The following is a 19,865-nucleotide window of genomic DNA, read 5'->3' as shown; positions in this document are numbered from 1 at the left end:
TATGTTAAATGTAGTCCGCAATGTTACTACGAAGAAGAAATCTGTGCATGAAGTAAGAGATATATGTGTTATTAAAATGGGCATCATATATACTAAGGAGTAGAGTAAAGAAAAATTAGCAATCAAAAATTTAAGTTCCCGCTATCTTATGATTAATGATACATCAGCCTCACCTACAATATAGCTGGCCTTCAGTCGCGGTATGAAAATAAAAGGTTTCTGTATTTTATTCATTTTTAACCATACAAAATTTTCGATCACATGATTCGTATCATCTCTTGTTGAATACTGACAATGAGCTATTTTAATAAATCAGTATTGGGTTTCTTGTACTACTAGAGTACATATGTCACATTTTATTATTTTTAATGACGATATCTATTTTTCGCGAATATGAAAAGTTAAAATTTTCAAGCGCGCGAAAACGCGACGGCTAAGTTTGAACGCTGGGAAAATCCCGTGTGACGTCTGAAAGCTGCTGTGTGAGGCCACTGGATGCGAGGCTATCAAACGAAGGGAACTTTCCGACCATGATCAATTTTAATAGGTGATTATTAAGAGATGTTTCCAACGATGCTCCTGATTGCATCTGGTCCCGTCACGTGGAGTGGCATCGCATGGGCGCCAATCTGGCCTTTTTCAAATGAGGTTAAAATTGACCATTAACATTTTTCTAAACTAGGATTTCTAAACCCAAATAATTTTTATATTATGAGTACACTAACAATGGGTAACGAATCTCAATCAATGCCTTTCGTTTTCTATCTTGAAGGAAACTATCCTATTGTGGCCACAATGTTGCTATACTGTGGCCATAGTGGGTTGCCGTTATGGCCCCATAATGGTTTTTACCCCCGGCCATAGTGTTGCCAAAGTCCATTTTAATAACTCACCAACTAACCGTGTCAATAACAAACCGTAATATGCTTATGTTTACAAATATTTGGTTTGCCAAACTGTGGCCTTCCTAAGACATCAACAGTGTGGCCATAGTTGCGCATATTTGGAAAGCCAAACTATGGCTTGCCGGATGGCAACCACAGTCGGGCCATAATACGGCAATCTGTGGGTAGCCATAGCTGCCATAGATAAACCACAATTCGGCCACAGTGTGGCCATAATTGTTGTGTTGACTGGGTCGATAATAGGATTTACTTCGCTGTCTGCTACCGCGCGAAAAATACATTTCAGTCAAGAGGTAAAAAGACTCAAATCGACAAATTTCCCCATCGCTTAAGCGCCTCGGAATAGATACACTATTAGTAACACATAACAAAACAATAATGTCATCGTTTCATGACATTCAAAAATAGAGTAATTTCTCGGCGGAATTCCGCATCCATTCTCGTTCCGCCAATGTGAATCCATTCCGCTCTGCCGCTCGCACACCATTGGCTATGCGTTTTACGCGGCGTATATACCCGTGCCGTGGTGAGATATATCGATTAGGTCGACCACCATTGGCGATTTCGACCTCTACTTTTTGCGATAGTTAACAATTGTCGTCTCGTCGCGTTGCAGCGCCATTACCGGCCATCACTGTGAAGTGATTATTTCTTGAACATTTCGTACGTCGCACGTCAAAATGACGGATGCTGGTTTTTTCAGGGTATATTACTTATTTATATATTTATTTCTATGCTAATCCAATCCTTTTTTAACTGTAATGTAACAGGATGCTGGGCATTTGTGTCGAAAACGATGATGTGGTATTTCGTTAAGATCCATGCGTTGGTTTCTTTTTGAGAAAGTTATTTACCCCCTAATTGTGGGTATCTTCGTTAGTGTTAAAGTGAAATTGTGCATCACATAATTAGTATTGCCGCGAAAATGTAGAGTTGATGAGAATAGTTACGTGTTTGTGTTCCTTGTTGTAAGCGTTCACCTCATATTTCAGGGTACGTCCGCTGAGCAGGACAACCGCTTTAGTGATAAAGAAAAGAAGTTGCTGAAGCAAATGAAGTTTGGAGATAATTTGAGCCGAAAGGTAGCAAGCATTTGGATACCATCTTCTCGGTGATATTGATTGCATTCGTTTGTGTCTTATTTACCCTCTTACTTGTAGGTGGATATGTCACGAGTGAAGCTCGACGTCATTAAACCATGGATTGCCCAAAAAATAACCGATATATTGGGAATGGAAGATGACGTCGTGGTGGAATTCGTTTTTAATCAACTGGAAGCGGAGAAGGTACTGTTGTAGTATTAATTTGACTAGCTCTGGGTGGAATTCTGAAAAGTTACATTTTATTGTATATACCTCACTGTACTCGTTACGCGCTAAGAAACGTTTGCCACTGCTGTTTATTTAAAGTTGAGGATGATATGTTGATCTTAAAGGTCTTATTTAGCCATAATTTCTCTTAAATGTGGTCATAGCTACGCATGAAAATACTTAGTTCCCTCGTCTTGTATATTGAACTAGCCGCTTGCTGTGCTCTTGTACATATCTTTTGTCAATCCACCATAGCCTATATCTAAGGAAGTCCCCACCATTCCAGTAACTTTATGAGTGTAAACAATTCGATTTGTATTATATTAACGATGAGCATTTGAATTTATTTTTGTTTTGTGAAGCCAAATCTTATGGAAAGAAGCATCATTAGTTGTCTAAATTAGAACATGCCAGTGTTATTTGTTAGTTGACTGATTACCTCGGTTTCTTTCACCCAATTAGACAGTTTCGTTAAAATTGTCACTGCGCGACTCTAAGGACAATAAAGTATCCCGGAAAGGCCGCCAGCCACAATTAGGCTCTCACGTATCCTCTCTGAGGCCCTGTCCTCGCTTACTCTTCAATGAATGAGTTGAAGGTTGCCATGTCGGCAGCTTTTCTAAGGTTGGTATGATGTAATTGTATTATTGTATACATAATTTACTAATGTGCATGAAAACACTGCCTCTTCTGCCTTTTGTGTTGAGAAGAGCAATTATTGGGTCCTAACATGACCTGGGCATGAAGTATTTTCGAATTCAAGTTGAGAAAGATTACAATCGTTAATTTTTTGCCGAGGAAATCTAATGATATGACTCCTCAGATATATGCTTTCCGACACTCAATATTTGCGAGGGCAATTTTACCTTTCGTCTGTTTGTGTCTGTTTATGCGATCGATGACTTATACTTTGGTTCAATTCAGTATTCTAGGAGAGGAGATTGGAGCTCATTAGGAAGAGGCGGGGTGCCATGGATGTGGATCGATAGTATGATGGAATCCCTTATTCAATAATGATTAATATTGTTCCTGATTTGATGAAGAAGTAAAAAAGTGACGTTCTGAATATTTTGTGTGATGAAACACTGTTTACTTTTGTTGGCAAAAATAGTGAATGGTATTTTTTCTTATGCCTGCCATCTAGAATTTAGAAAATATGCATCCTTTTTTTCTACAGCTAAATGAATTATTTCCTCGGTATTTGTGAAAAATACAAGGAAATTGCTGTGATGCATACATATAGAAAGCTGAAGTAAAGTTTAGATCCACCTTTTATGCGAATACCTTTACTGTGTGATTTCATACCAAAGTGATTTGGCTTCATAAATCAGAATTTAGTGCAGGAGTAATTTACTTATAGTGACCTCAATTGAACCAGCTTAATCGTATTGTGGATTCATTAGTAGGTTTTTGATGTTTGTTTTTACCTTTGAAGACAAACACTACAAAATCTGAAACAGTAGCTAACCTTAAACAGGAAATGCTCCATCCATATTTTGATTTCCTTGTTCCCTCCAAGGATGTGGAATGCATCTTAATTTATATGAAGTATATTTCTTCTTTTTAGTGTCCAGACCCCAGAAAAATGCAAATCAACTTAACGGGATTCCTGAATGGACGAAATGCTCGAAATTTCATGTCGGATTTGTGGGAATTGCTGCTCTCTGCTCAAGATAGTGTCTCAGGGATTCCTGCACGATTTCTTGAGCAGAAAAAAGAAGAGATCAAGAAAAGAATGGTCAGTTACAAAAATTCTTTGCCCTCTATTGCAGTAGTAGTAGTATATGTTAATGATTATGCATTACAGTTTACTCCTGATTATCAATGCATGCTTAATGTGGGCTGTGGTTTATCTGTGCATTACCCTGATATTTTATCTTTAAAATTGGTGGGAGACAATATGCTGGAATGTACACCAATAGGTGAAAGAAGTCATGATAAATTGGGTATTGTGCAATCCCAGGCAAAATAATTAACTCCTTGTGCCTGGAATGAGGGCATCACTGTAGGAGCTTTGCTAGCAGCCCCTATTTTATGATGTCATACCCCAACCACATGTCTTTCAAGGGCTCATTCATAGGGATAATATACTCCCCAGGATAAATGTGAATGGTGAACTTGTAAGAGTTTTCTGCAGCCATTGCTACTCTCTCATTTTATAGATAACCAATGTTGTTCCATTGATAAACTTTTCTTTCAAATGAGCTACCAGTATTTAGTGAGCCGAGTTGAATCAAAGGCACGACATAATTTCAAACACAGATTTCCGTGCACCATTTTGGAGACGAGTGTGTGATCTAATGGCTCTTTTGGGTTCTGATTTCATTATTTGCATTGCATTCTGGGAGGTTTAGAGTTCTTTGAGCCGTCCAAAGTTCTTCCTGTGGTTTTTCTTTGTGACTTGTCTTCCATTCATTTATTAAAGGTTTCTCATAGAGATTCAAGTAGAAAATTAATATTTGTTGCTAATATATTGACTGATTTGTCAGCATTGATGGGGGATACATTCATGTTGAGTCAGATAATTTGGCTGCAGTTGACCCTTTTGTGATGAAGGAGTACTTCATTAGTAATAGTTGGAAAAACTATATCATTTGAAATTCTCAATGTTTAAGCAGTATGCTAAGCATTAGTAGATATTTAATCAATAGCTGAAACTTCTAAATGTTTAAGCAATATGTTAGCATTTTCCATTAGTCTACAGAAAACTCAAGGACTGCAACTATACACTGGAACCGAGTATGAAAGCGAGAATGGTCTATTACGAGACCCTGCCATTATGAGAGATAGAGTATTTATATTCCTATTAGCTCTTCACAATTTAAAAAAAAACAAAGATAAGATTAGATCTACCATGGTGAAGGAGGACAAACCATCACAGCAAAAGTGCCTGTGGAAGGCAGAACAAGGTGCTTTGTTCGGGTGGTTTTGTCCACTTCAACCTACGGTATCTCCTGAGAAAGGGGTTATGCTCAATGCTTAAGCAGAGTGTTTCAGTGGTAGATGGAGAATCAAGAACTTCAAGTGTTCCGAAGGTTGGTTATATTAATGTAAAGTACGAAAGCATTATCTCCCTTCATAATTGCTGTTGATGCCTTCGGTGTAAATCCGAAGCCATGGAAGAAAGCACTCTGATCCTACAGGAATATCTTAACCCTTTCTAACCCAGAGCTGTTTCTGGGAGAAATCAAATTTCAAGATTTTTCATTATGAAAACTTGAAAATTTTACACTCAATGATAATTATCCTGGCAGCTAAATATTTCGTCATTAAAATTTTCACTTCAAAATAATATTTAGTTCAGATATCTACTAAATAGAGCTGAAAGTTTAAACATTTTTGGTGTTGCTTGGAAGCAACATTGGGTGATAAAGGGTTAAGTATTCCCCAAGAAATGTAATACAGATGAAACTGAACCCTTTTACAATCTACTCCCCGACAAAACCCTTGCAGTACCGGGTGTTTCTTGCAATGATGCGTCTAGGAGGAGCAGGCAGAAACTAATGCGGCACGTTAATTCACATAACTTCTGCAAAATGTTTAGGAACAATGAACATACACTTTCGGAAGCATTAAATAATCCCGGTAAAGTTTTATCAGTAATTGTATGATTTTCTACGGAAAATGTCAAAATAAAAGAACGATCTCTAAATTGCACTAACAAGGAGAGGTCGCCAAAGTGATGTTCAGGATCTGGATGCGGATGTTATTTTCTTAAACTATATAGGTAAGGTAGAAAAAGTGTCACGGCTTTCTTCCACATAGGCCCGGGTTCGAGAGATATGCGCATGTAAATATTTCGCGCAGCATCAGGTCCCTTGAGTAAGCGCTTCCTCTAAACTACGGCCGTGGCGGTGCGGTCTAGGGCGTTAGTCCTGTGAGCTTTAGTATGTAAGTAAGTTGGTGTCCCGGGTTCGAGACCCAGCGCCGGCAATATTTTTTCTCTCTTCCAATTTTTGAAATCACTGTTACATTTTACCCCAATTCGTTTTAATTAGTTACTTCGCGATTTTTAAAATTTAATATCAATTTATGGATTTTAAACGAAACTCCGAATTGTGCCTTACCACGCGAATTGGAGGACGTATATAAATACTTACGCGTGAATTTCCGGGGAATTTAATCATCCTCGCCCTAGCCATTGCTCCCATAGCCTCTTCGTATATTCGTAATCTCAGGTCTTTCTTATCAACAAATAAACACCATTGCCTATCCTCACATTCAGTTACTGACCCTAGGTAGTTTCCTCTTCCACCCATCCAGCACAATGATCCTGCTTTCCAGCAGCCTACCCAAGCCGTTTTCGAGGCCTTCTTTGTATATCTTTCGCACCCGCTTTCACACAATTGGGCCTCGGCGCCTCATTCAGGGATTATCGAGGGTCAGTTGTGGACGCAAGGTTGTTGGGACGGAAGTCTTTGAAGGACGCTAGAAGGCAGGTCATAAGGGACGTATGTTGAGTGGAAGGACATTTTGTTGTAAAGATCGAGATTCGTTGGGAAGACAGTGCGTGGGCGGTTAGAAATCTAATGGAGGGAATGCCTGGTGGAAATGAAATTTTGAATAAAAAACGTTTAAGCTGGAAAATACTGGTGCTTCAGGAATGTAAAAAAGGCATTGAAAGTGGAGGCACACGCGTCAAAAACCGGGGTACGATTCACGAATGGATGTACAATCGGTTAATTGATGCGAGGCAGAGGTGTGCATCGGTGCACATGATGAGCACATTACACGGAAATTCACGCGTAAGTATTTATATACGTCCTCCAATTCGCGTGGTAAGGCACAATTCGGAGTTTCGTTTAAAATCCATAAATTGATATTACATTTTAAAAATCGCGAAGTAACTAATTAAAACGAATTGGGGTAAAATGTAACAGTGATTTCAAAAATTGGAAGAGAGAAAAAATATTGCCGGCGCTGGGTCTCGAACCCGGGACACCAACTTACTTACATACTAAAGCTCACAGGACTAACGCCCTAGACCGCACCGCCACGGCCGTAGTTTAGAGGAAGGGCATACTCAAGGGACCTGATGCTGCGCGAAATATTTACATGCGCATATCTCTCGAACCCGGGCCTATGTGGAAGAAAGCCGTGACACTTTTTCTACCTTACCTATATAGTTTAAGAAAATAACATCCGCATCCAGATCCTGAACATCACTTTGGCGACCTCTCCTTGTAAGTACAGTATACTTATGATTGTCAGGGCTAATGATGGGGAGAGGTGGCACGAATAATTGAAAAACATGTATAATCCAAACTTTCACTTCAATTTCATCTATTTTCATAATCCATGTGAATGAAAAAATTAATTATTATTAATGGTTATTGTCTGTAATTTTAGGTTGCTTTCCAGAATCATTCACAGCTATCTTTTCCCATCCACGATCTTTTTAGCGGTGATAACATGATTGTACTTTTACTCCTACGACTCCATTTAATACCTGATTTCCGAAAACTGCGCTCCTGTGTCTGCAAGATCATGGATTCAGATAGTTGGTTTGCACGAATGCTTTAAAACCGTGGCACGAAGTCAGAAACTACACTTTGTGGCACCACCCTGTGTAGTTGTGCCTCGCTCAAGTTGCCCAGCACGTGAATGCTGTATCACGCAGTTCTATGATCCCTGACTGCGATCGCACACCATGATGTTTAGATAAAATGAACACAGCATTCATGAAGGGAAAGGCCCCACGATCACCCCACCGTGCAGCAGTGATTTTAGGAAACCAGGGCTTTTGGCAATAGGGTGGTTTCTTATTATTTTTTTATTGCCTAAATCGAAAGATTATTACTCCTGGAGTCATTTCACGCTCTTAGATTTTTAAATGACGATATATATATTTTTCGCGATTAAATGAAAAGTGAAAAATTTCAAGCACGCGAAAACGCGACGTGTAAGTAGGAATGATGGGAAAAAGTCTGTGCGATGCATTTCTGGTTCCCCCTCCCGCCTTGTGAGGTGACCTTGATCGAGGCTCTGAGCGCTGATAGGACGCAGGATGCTAGCGGGTAGCTGAGTACCTTGCTGGCTGGTAGCGCTTGGCTTAAAAAGGTTTATTAATACCTTATCAAACGAAGAAAACTTTCCGACCTTAGCCAGTTTTAATGTGTGATTATTAAGACATGTTTCCCTGAGCTCTGTGCCTCATGCATGCATTGGTAACCTCAGACGATGTATAACTCCTATCCTCTCGTGTAGCTCTCTCCTGTTTGTCTATGCCTAGCTATGACTCATGCTATCTCTACTTCAACTTCATCCACTGCCTTCACTTCTTCCATTCCCTTCCCTTCTAGTTTGACCTAGAGTAGTCACCGTGTAAGTATGTCTGAGTGCGACGAAATCTCCTGTTCCTTTTGGCCGTATTCGACCAAATGCGAGGCCTCTGCAATAATTGCAAATTTGCTGTATGAAATATACCATTATAGAATCTTAGACAATATTTTTCTCAATTTGTGATTGGTTAACCGTTGAAGAATCTTCTAAAATTAATGAAGAGTTTTTCCCCCTGCTGATCATCATCTGCATGCTGGAGCAGACGCCCAAGTAAACTTGAAACTAGGGATGAGTCGATTCCAACTGTCGATTCTCGATTCCACCGATTCTCGGGCACGGAATCGGAATCGAGAATCGATCGCTTAAAGTCGATTCCGATTCCATCGATTCCAGGAAGATAAATGTTTTGAGCATAGACTATAAGTTTGGGGCATCAAGGCTGCCATACACCTAAGCGGCCGCGGTGACAGCCTTGCCCGCGCGGAGGGTACGCCCGGCACGCGGGTGCCGCGACGAACATGCCTAAGAGGACTTGGAAACATGAAAATGTCGGGAAGAGCGACAAACCGACTAACCCTGAAATGGCGCGTGTTCATGAGCAACTCTCAGAGAAAAAAAAATTGGAAACCACGGGATCGGCAAGCAATGCATGCGTTTTCCGCTCTTTTATTAACCGCTGGTCACGGCAAATCAAATTATTGCGATTATGAATGATCATCGGAGAATTCGTCTGGACCACCAATTTTAAAGTATAATAGATCAAAACATATTTTTTTTATTTTCCAATGATATTTGAAGTCTCATGATAATAAAAACGTGCAGAGAGCGAGTTTTCCTGTGAAAAAAGTTTCTTATAAATACGCGCTGAGAGCGGGTTTTTTTATATATGTAACCTTTTTAGACTAACACGCGTCTGCTTCAATAATAAAAAAATTAGACACATTCGCGTTTGTATAGCCCAGTTGCATCAATGCAACCCTTGAGAAAGCTGATACTTGCTTGGCATAAGCCGCCGCGGCCTCCGTGCGGACTCGACAGGTTGCGTTCGGCTGCCACCGCGCACCCGCCAGGCTGTTCTCGTAAGTATGGACGCAATGAATGCTACATTATTGTTTAGCCACCGCGGCCAAACGAGAATGTAGCCACCGCAGCTACTATTATTTTTAGGGATGGTCGGTTCGGATACCTCGGACCCAAATATCCGTGGATATTGCCCTTCATCGGATCCAAAGTCGCGGAAGACATCGGATCTGGATCCAAAATTTTAAATAATAGCTTCAGTGAATGCAACGCCCCATAAGGGTGGAAAGAGTTCCGATTCTCTCTTCGAGTGCGTCGTCGCATGCGATTCTTGTCCAACTCCTGAACCGTCTTGTTTGAAAGCTCTCGCAGAGGTTACGAGTAGAATTTCAGCCGTGGTCAGGATTTTCAGCCAGAAAACAAAAAAGGCAAAATACGACTGGCTCATAGTGTGACTCTTCCCAAGAGATTGAACAATCATCGGAGGAATCTCAGAGCCGTACGATAATAACCACGTCAAAAGTAACTACGTCGCAGATTTCAGAAAACCACCCTCAGCCGTCTAACAGCCTGTGCCTCTGTCAGGGCCGGACTGGGACCTCTAAAAGGGCGCTGCCTTCAACTTAAGAAAGGGCGCAGTCCGAGGGTAGGGCTATGGGATATTGCTTTGAAATTTAAAAAGTAAATTTTGAAAAAATAGGGTATTTTTTTGCAATGGTTTCAAAAAAGTTATTTAACTATTACAACACGTATGCGATAGAAGGTACACTAATTTAACAAGCGAATACTCCAAATGATCGGGTGTAATTGGCTTCTACTTAACATGGATATATTCTAAATATTTTATATTTTAATATTTTCAAAGATATTCATTATTAATATTACAAATTACACTACAGCCACTATTTACAATGTTTGAATAATGGCAAAGATAAAACTTGTAAGTAAGATTAAGGCTATAAATGGGTTTTATTTATGTATACATTTATGCAATCCAAATCGCACATGAAACAAGAGACGTATTCAACTGTTTTATGAAATAAAACTAATACAAAATGAAACATATCTTTGTATAAATACAAAACAGCCTCTGAAAACTGAAGTTATCACTAATTCTTGTGAAGGCCAGTTTTTTGGAGCCCACTTTAATTATCAGAAGGAAAGTAGGCGCTTCATTTCCTTGCTTCGGAAACAGAGTTCATCTATAATTTTTTCATTGCTTATCTTTGTGACTAATTCTCGTTCCGACTGCATCAAGAGGAGAGCTTCCAAATTCTCATTGCTCATGGATGAACGAATTCTCGATTTTATGAGCTTGAGCTTTGAAAATGCACGTTCGCAGCTCACTTGGGTCATCGGTATTGTTAAAAGGAACTTATAAGCCTTATGGAGTTGCGGATACATTAATGAGTACATATTGTACTGATAAAATATCTTGTATGCACATTTAATACAGGAGTGGTATTTGTTGTTGCTTTTAGACCAAATTATTTCTTCATCTTCATCTTCTGATTTAGAACTTAAATTCACATCAATGTCACTGGAGTCCTTCTGAAAGTGATCTTGTAAATTCATATTAAAGATTGGCCATTGCTCAATAAATGATTCCAGTTCTTCCTGGGGCTTGCCTTTGTCAATGTTGGGGATCACAGAGCATATTTTTTCCAATGCATGTTCTGGTATTCCATTTGTTCTTAACTCAGAGAATCTTACAGGATCAAAGCATGAAAGATCTTGATAAACCCGCTTTTGATCAGAAAACCTTGCTTCCATACTGGCGTTAATTTGGTCAACAACCACATAGAACACATTAACTTTAAAACTCTCTTCACTGCTGAATGGAGTTTCTACGACCTCATCACTTGTTTCATCTGGCATTTTTTTCCGTTTTTTCTGTCTTCTGGCTGGCAATTCACTCTCTGTGCTGATGTTGTTGGAATATTGATCCAAAATTGGATTTTCTTCGATTTTATTAATTAGACTTTTTGACATGAACTTGACAAAGTTTTTTGCAGCATGGACAATGCCTGAAAACTCTTCTCTTATTCTCTTAGGACTGTCTTGAGCTGATGAAATCAAATTCCAAGCCTGTGCATAATCTAAATTTTTTGTTTGAAGATAGTCCGACAAAGGCGTTGTTGATTTGAAAATAATCAAGAACATCATAGCAGTTAGGATTGTTTCAAACGACAAAAACTTTTGAAGAAGACTGTTTGCTTCATTTCTTGTTTTGGAACTCCATTCTTGGGTATTTACCACGATAGAAAGAGAAATGATCAACTCTATGTACTCAGTTTTAGGTTTTTTTCCTTCATCTTCCGCCAATTTCATCCAGTTATGGAAATAGCCAAAGATCTTGGAAGTGGCGTCACTCTTTGATCTCCAATTAGTTGCGCCAATAGCACCCAACCTATAACTTGGATGTTGCTCCAAATAAATATCTAGTCTCTTGTGAGATTCCCTTACAAACATTTGAGTTTGCTGCAGTAAACCAAAAAACGAAATCGAAGCCATCTCAACTTGTGATGTGTCTACCATAACCAAGTTTAGGGAATGGGAATAACACCACGTATGAATGTGGTGTGGGATCTGCTCTTGCAGCCTGGTTGAATTGCCCTTATATTGACCACTCATCTTTGCAGCTCCATCAAATGAGTTGGCAATGCAGTTGTTGATATCAAGTCCTGCTTCCCTGATTACTTCGGTAAATGTCTTGAATAAATTTTCTCCTGTTGACGACGACTGCACGTTCTGTAAGCCAATAATTCTTTCTTCTACTTCCGTTCCCAACACGCATCGTAAAACAATGACACATTGGTCAAAACCAGATACATCTGTAGTTGAGTCCCTTAAAACAGAGTACGACATAGCTTGCTTTACTTCATGAGTGATAATTGATTTGATCAAACATTTTATAATGCTCATTATTTTATTAACGGTGGTTTTACTCAGAAATGTCACCTGGCCTCCCCTTCCTCTGGCTTTAGAAATATCATCGTCTGCTGATTTTAACGCAGCTTTACTCGTTTGAATGATTTTTTGCACATGATTTTCTAAGTTTCTGTCATAATTGCAGAGAAGAAGGATTATATCTAAAAAAAAATTCCATGGTTCAATGAATGGTTATCAAGGGAATGGGCACTTTCTTCTGATTCCCTATAAGCAAGGCCTTGTTTTCCAATAAGTTTTATAACATCTATAATAGCAGACACCACTTGCCTTCGATCAAATACTTCTCTTTGTCTTTTTGCAAGCTGTTTTTCAAAAATTTGCCTGTCGATGGTCGATCCCCTGTCATGCGCCACCTTAGCCTTAACTGATTCTTTGTGCGATACTGAAGCCTCATGTTCAAGTACAGTTTGTGTCAAATGTCTGTAACGGTCAAACCCCTGGCTGAAAACTGATGAATAACCCGTAAAACTAAGCATATACTGCAAAACAACTTTTTTGAACTAGTGTTGTAAGTAAGCCAGCTGCGTTTAAATTTTTCGCCATCAATATCTACCGTGAAAATGCTTTCACTAAAAGGCAGTCGTTTGGCGTTTCTGTCACACTGAACAGGATGAAACTGGAAAAACGAAGCAATGTCCAAGTCTGTCCGATTTGGCTTTTTATAGTACTTGCCATTTTCATTGTCCAACATTAACTCTTCATTTGTTTGACTCTGTACTGCCAGTGAAACTTCATTGTCTGTTTTGTCTGTCGCTGCTGCCGGTTCACTTGGCTGTACTACTTTCACTTCGGAAACTAACAAATCCACTTGAATATCACTCCCCGGGTCATCCTCCGCCACGGAATGTTCTGAACATGAGATTTTTTTTAAGTTTTCGATAGTCCTCCCAGATTCTCCATCAGCATTGGAAGAATAACTTGGCTGTAAACCATGACCATAAAAAGTGGTTATCTTTGGCAAATTTTGAGCAACTTTTTCCCTCTGCCTATCGTATTTTTCTTTTCTGTATTCATTTCCTGATTTTATTTTTTTCTTTGGCCTTTCTCCTTCCATTGTGCCCTAAAAAAGAAATGTATGTATGCGAAAATGTCCTCAATAATCGCTTTTAAGAAATATGTCTAGTTTTGTGGATCAGTCCACCATAAATTATTGACGGTGACACGAATGTGGGAGTGAAGGTCTAAGGCCAAATATCGGCAATACATAATTATTGAAGTTTCTTGTGTAGTCAGAAGTAATCTTACAACAAATTAATGGATATAACCAAAATCAAGTAAATCAAAATATAGAGATGGGTCGAAAAGCAGATTTCTCAAACTCGAATATCGAATTCGAATATTAAATCATTTCTCGAATACCTCGAATTTCGAATATCTCGAATACTAAACGAAGAATGCGAGAATTTTTGACTCAGTTGCCTATGCAGCAGGAAACACTAGATTTTGGGGAGTAATTTTAATTTCCTTTAAAGGATTCGAACAGGAATTAAGCTGATTAATAGAATATTTTAATTTTATAGAAACAATTGGGCATACAGTTCATTCAACTAGCATCTCTTTCAAATATTCTAAGGGGACACACCACCTCGCGAAAAAAGATTTCATGCCGTCTAGGCATTTACACTGCAACGATGGATTTCTGTCTGATGTATACATTCTTATCTACCAAACGCCATTTCAGCGGTACGCCCATTTGATACTCAGCTTCATCCAACTACTTATTTTCAACAGGTGATGCGGCCTGCGAGCGACCGTCAGGGGTGTAACGCGCTGCTGTAGCTCGCGGAAAAGTATTGTATTCCTGGAAAACTGTTGAGCGGACGTTAAAATGGAGCGAATTTTGTTTCTTAAGATCTGCAAAATCGTGCGTTACCCCTGAAAATGATGTTACTTCAAAAAATCGGGAAAATTTAATGTTATTGCATTTATGCTCTTTGAGCGACCTCTAAATGTTAAACAATTGAGCTGAAATTTTTAGGATATCCATTCTGCACCCCAGAGCACATTTTAAGAGGTAGAAATTAAAAATCAGAGAAAATATAAAAAATAGGCAACACCCTACCGGGCAATCCCTAATAGCTGCTGGAAAAACTCGAAGAACAATCGCCTCTCGTTCGGCGCCATGTCGTCTGCATCATAGGTCTGCATTCAGCGCCGCCACAGCTGTCAACGTTGTCTCGTAACGCGCAAACCTTAGCAATGGCGCAGCGTGACATTGCAATCATAGCATGTCGCTGTCGTCTTAGTTACTGTATTATCAGTATAAGTTGTTTTTGAATACAAGTGTTGGGTTTTTAATTGACTGGAGCACCTTTTAGAAAAGACGTACTTGCGCCTTGCGGGCGCAGGAACGCATTTTTCTAAGGGCGCACCCTTAGACCACGTTGGTCTAAGGGCGCACCGGCCCACGGGCCGATGGGCCGGCGGGCCAGTCCGGGCCTGGCCTCTGTTGTTTTTTTTCGTATCCGAAATCACACGGACCATAAAACATTGTCTTTAAGGAAAATATCAAATCACACGAAAACAATTGAAGCGTGTTTCATCCCTACCTCGTCTCATCAACTGACATTTTTTGGCCTACCTGCTTCAATTCTGCGTTTCTAGATGACAAATGCTCGTAAAGTGACTTTCTGGGCCCGAAGACATCTTGATGGCTTCGACAATTAGATGACATGCACGAGACTTAAAATAGAATTAGACCAAACGAGATGCATTCCTGACTATATTTCTGTTTATTTTTCAGCTCTAATTGATTGCCACTCAGTTTTATATCTACAATTCTACAATTAGACTTTACTGATATGCAAAATTGTCCAAACAGCACAGTTTTAAAAGAAATAAGCGCAGCATTAACCCCTCCAACAAATTTGTAAGCAACAGGGTACAAAGGAGAGGGTTTCAAACTAATTTTAACACCCTCCATATTAGAAAAAACTTCATTTTTCAAATATTCATTTTTTTTTCATTTTTGTAAATTCATGATTTTTAAATATTTTGTTTCCTTTTATGAAGGAAAGTAATTGTGTTTTTATATTTTGGGGGTCCCTCTCGCTACGCCACTGGTCAGTGGTTCATCCTCAGATTTATCCTACTTTCATTTCCAAACCCAAGCGTAACAGTTTAGGCCCTGAGTATGTAAAGATGTTAAAAAAAAAAACAACTTGAAAGCCCACAAAATAATTTTTAATTTATAAAAATATTAAAATGTGTATGAAAATCTATAAAGCATTCCATTGATTGTATGTACCCACAATAACTTTCAATAATGACTTTGTTTAGTGGCAGGAATTTGCAAAATGCATTTGGATTCGAAAATATCCTATTCGAAAATCTGGCTCCAAAAATCCTGGATCTGTCCATCCCTAGTTATTTTATTCCACTCAATTCTTAAATTTTAATGACAGCAATGCTACAGATAAATCAAAATCCCACCTGTTAGAAGGAGTAAGAATCGATGGAATCGGAATCGAGAATCGATTTGAAGGAATCGAAATTGGAATTGGAATCGAAAAAAGTGGAATCGACTCATCCCTACTTGAAACATTCCTTGTCAAAAAGTAAATAAACTAATTCCCCTTTACTAAGAGGATTCTAAAAATGGAAATGATAAGGCCGGTGTATGTTTGCATAATAATTCAAATATCCTGGAGCTTTTGTGTCTGATTAATTTTTTAATAAAGATTGCGGAACATAGAACTCATGCATGGATAAGCCGCGACACAGATAATTGGGGGTCTGCTGTTCAAAAAAATAGTGATTTAGTCAGTTGGGCATTTGGATGATTGACAAAGGAATGCCTTTAATGATTTTGATTCAGTAATGCACCTATACATTGAAAGACTAGTTTATATTTAAGGTGATAATTAGTCATGCAAAGAAACTTTGCCTTTCTTCTAGATTTATGCTTAAATTTCTCGAATAGAAATATCTCCACGTGACAGGACCTAGATGCTATACGAGTTGGTAGTCAGGAATTTTACATCCTCTGAGATTACCAATCCATACATGAGGCACCAAGCTCAGGGCAACGTCTCGTAAGAATCAACTATTAAAATTGCCTATGGTCAGAAAGTTTCCTTCGTTTTATAGGGTATTAATAATCCTAACTTAAGCCAAGCACTATCTGCTAGCAGGGTACTCTGCTACCGGCTTGCAGCCTGCATTGTAGTGGCGTTTATAGCCTCGCATCCAGGTGGCCTCACACAGCAGCAGCCAGACGTCACTCGGTCTTTTCCCAGCATTCATACTTAGCCGTTGAGTTTTCGCACGCTTGATAATTTTTGCTTTTCATTGTCGTGAAAAATAGATATCGTCATTTAAGAATCTTAAAGCGTGAAATGCATACTCAACAGTAATAATCTTTCGCTTTAGGCAATAAAAAATAAATGGGTTACTACCCCATTTTCATCATATATATCATTTTGCAGAGCTTTTATGAAAGTAAATGTACTATTCTAGCAAAAGCTTTTTGAATGTATAATTTAAAGTAGGATATTGATCACCTATTTTGTAAAGGGTGAAGTTTGTTTATATGGGGGCCCTAGTTGTTCTGATTTAGTAGCTCTAGCTCTGATGTTGTTTTGGGACAAAATACAACTGTGAACTTAATTACAATAGGGTAGTTTCCTTCATCGAAGAAAACGAAAGGCATTGATTGCGATTCGTTACCCACCATTAGTGTATTCATAATACACAAATTATTTGGTTTTTGAAATACCAGTTTAGACAAATGGCAAGGGTCAAATTTTATCCTCATTTGAAAAAGGCCAGATTGGCGCCCATGCGATTCCACTCCACGTTACGTCACAGGGACCTAGTTTCTACACGAGAGGATAGGAGTTATACATCGTCTGAGGTTACCAATGCATGCATGAGGCACAGAGTTCAGGGAATCATGTCTTAATAATCACCTATTAAAACTGGCTAAGGTCGGAAAGTTTTCTTCGTTTGATAAGATATTAATAAACCTTTTTTAAGCCAAGCGCTACCAGCCAGCAAGGTACTCAGCTACCCGCTAGCATCCTGCGTCCTATCAGCGCTCAGAGCCTCGATCAAGGTCACCTCACAAGGCGGGAGGGGGAACCAGAAATGCATCGCACGGACTTTTTCCCATCATTTCTACTTACGCGTCGCGTTTTCGCGTGCTTGAAATTTTTCACTTTTCATTTAATCGCGAAAAATAGATATCGTCATTTAAAAATCTAAGAGCGTGAAATGCGCACTCCAGGAGTAATAATCTTTCGATTTAGGCAATAAAGAAATAATAGGAAACCACCCTATTGCTGTAATAAATTATGTGTATTCAGTGTAAAATGTGTAAAGTTCAGGAAGAATGGATGAAGTACAGTGGAACCTCGTTAAAGCGAGTACGGGCTATAGCGAGACCCCCGTTATTACGAGATATAGCCGATGCACCGTCAATTGATCCTATAATAAGCATGTAAAAAATTTCGTTTTTACGAGGCCCTTTTGGTGTTGGCTCTCGCCATAGCGAGGGTTTCACCGCCGGGAAAACTTACACCAACACTCCTAAATCTCTGTAATTGCTAGCGATCTGTTAGAAATGAAGTTAATGGAGTGCTAAGGCTCAAATTTATGTGGCAAACTGTCGTTCGATAAATAAGTAGTTAATTTTGGTGAAAATATTGTGGCATTGGCATTCGCAAATGCTTGATCTTCTTTTGTTCCTCGGGCGGCAGAAAGCAGTCGTCAGCATACCTGCACGTCCATGAGTTGCATGAATAGAAAGCATTTGATGGAACACACCATGGCCAAAAAAACACCAAACACGTCTAAGCGAGAAAATAAAAATAAAGAAGTAATATGAGGTATATTGGCTATTACAGTGGAACTTGGTTAGTACGTTCCTCCTTAGTACGTTTTCCTCCTTAGTACGGCGATTTCCCTCGGTCCCGGTACCATCCGAACAAAATACAGGTAAAAGAATTTGGTTAGTACGTTTGAAAAAATTGCGCTTTCCTGGTTAGTACGCTCAATTGCTTGCCGTGACGCAACCCGCAATTCGTTCTCTAGTGTCTTCTTAAGGGTCGCAAACGTCTGAATTCATGATTTAATTTATTATTGTTAGCCATTAACATTCTTCCATTCATTCCACATCTCTTTCTTCTACCGTAATTTATCCAAATGCATTTCTGAATTCTTGTGACGTGATGAAAAATAAAATGCGGCCGTTTTTCGGGAATGTCTGACTATGAAAAACTACAGCCAATAAGAAGCCCCAATTTTCCCCACCCCGAGCTCCTCACCTTCTGTTGCCTTTGGAGCGCTTGGGAGTGCCCACTGCTGCGCACAAAGTTCGTGAGTGGGCAATTGTTGCTATTGCACGAGTTATCATGATGAAGAAATGAGTCTTAACGGTATTAGACAATTCCCACATTATCTAAAGCAGTACTGCTCCATAAACTCGGCGTCGTGCGTATTTACTTGACTACTGTTGCGGGAGCAGACGATCCTCTGGATCTCCACGCGAAGCTTAGCTTAAAAATACTTGATCTCGGAACGAAAGCAGACGACATTAGACAAATTTTGAAAGTAAATTTTAACTGTTTAATATAAAATTTTCTTGTAATTACGTCGTAATCTAATAATCTTGCGTGTCATCAGTCGATATATCGATCGATTTTACAATCGAAATGGTATCATTCCAGAAGCGAATGTCTACGGCTGTTGCCGTAATTTGAAAGTCAATATAATTTTGCCCAATTTTCATGATGTTTAAAAAACCAGTTGACTTACTCCGGGCTGTTGTTATATTCTCCGAGTACGCTGTGAGAAAGAAAAATGACTTGTCTTCGCTTGTCTGAGCTTCACTCGTCCTCGTTCTGTAAATATATATAGGATAAATCACGGGAGATAGACGCCGTAATCATGAAATCGTCTCCGGGATGTCCATGAAAAATTGCGATTTTTATTCACATCGTATTGTTTTTCATTGTAGCGCTCATTTTCTTGATTTTAAATGTGAAAAGAGTAAAGGAAGGCGATCCTATAAGAACTACCGATAGTAATTGTAATTATGACGACTTTTTCACTGATTGCAATAACCCCGACTGCTATTATTTACTTTCCTCGTTAGTACGTTTTCCTGGTTAGTACGTTCATTTTTCGTGGTCCCTTCAGAAACGTACTAACCAAGTTCCACTGTATTTGCACCACCTCCGGTAAAGCGACAATTCGCTATAGCGAGCGTTTATTGGTGCACGGTGGGGTGTCGTTTTATCGAGGTTGCACTGTATGCAGTTATCGTATGAGGCTTGTGCTTTCAAAACATGGATATTCTGATTAGTGTTTAGTTATTTCCCGTGTAAGGTATAGTTACTCATCTTTTACATAACAAAATTTACTTAGGTTTGCAATTTCACTGAAGTTTTATTAA

At 39.1% G+C, this 19,865-nt stretch overlaps 1 protein-coding gene across 2 annotated transcripts in view; it reads left to right on the top strand.

Moving 5' to 3' along the window:
• The first annotated feature begins 1,493 nt into the window (after positions 1-1,493).
• Positions 1,494-19,865, top strand: part of LOC124160211 (serine/arginine repetitive matrix protein 1) — a 45,906-nt gene continuing 27,534 nt past the window's right edge. For both annotated transcript variants that reach the window (XM_046536004.1, XM_046536003.1), the window contains exons 1-4: positions 1,494-1,609; positions 1,898-1,987; positions 2,066-2,191; positions 3,783-3,953. In XM_046536004.1, coding sequence (XP_046391960.1) covers positions 1,586-1,609; positions 1,898-1,987; positions 2,066-2,191; positions 3,783-3,953 — 411 coding nt within the window. In that variant the 5' untranslated portion in view covers positions 1,494-1,585. The remainder of the gene's footprint in view (positions 1,610-1,897; positions 1,988-2,065; positions 2,192-3,782; positions 3,954-19,865) is intronic.

Source organism: Ischnura elegans, chromosome 6, assembly GCF_921293095.1.
Source record: "Ischnura elegans chromosome 6, ioIscEleg1.1, whole genome shotgun sequence".
Classification (NCBI taxonomy): domain Eukaryota; kingdom Metazoa; phylum Arthropoda; class Insecta; order Odonata; family Coenagrionidae; genus Ischnura; species Ischnura elegans.
Note: the sequence above shows the minus strand (reverse complement) of the source record. Positions and strands in the feature narration are given on the sequence as shown.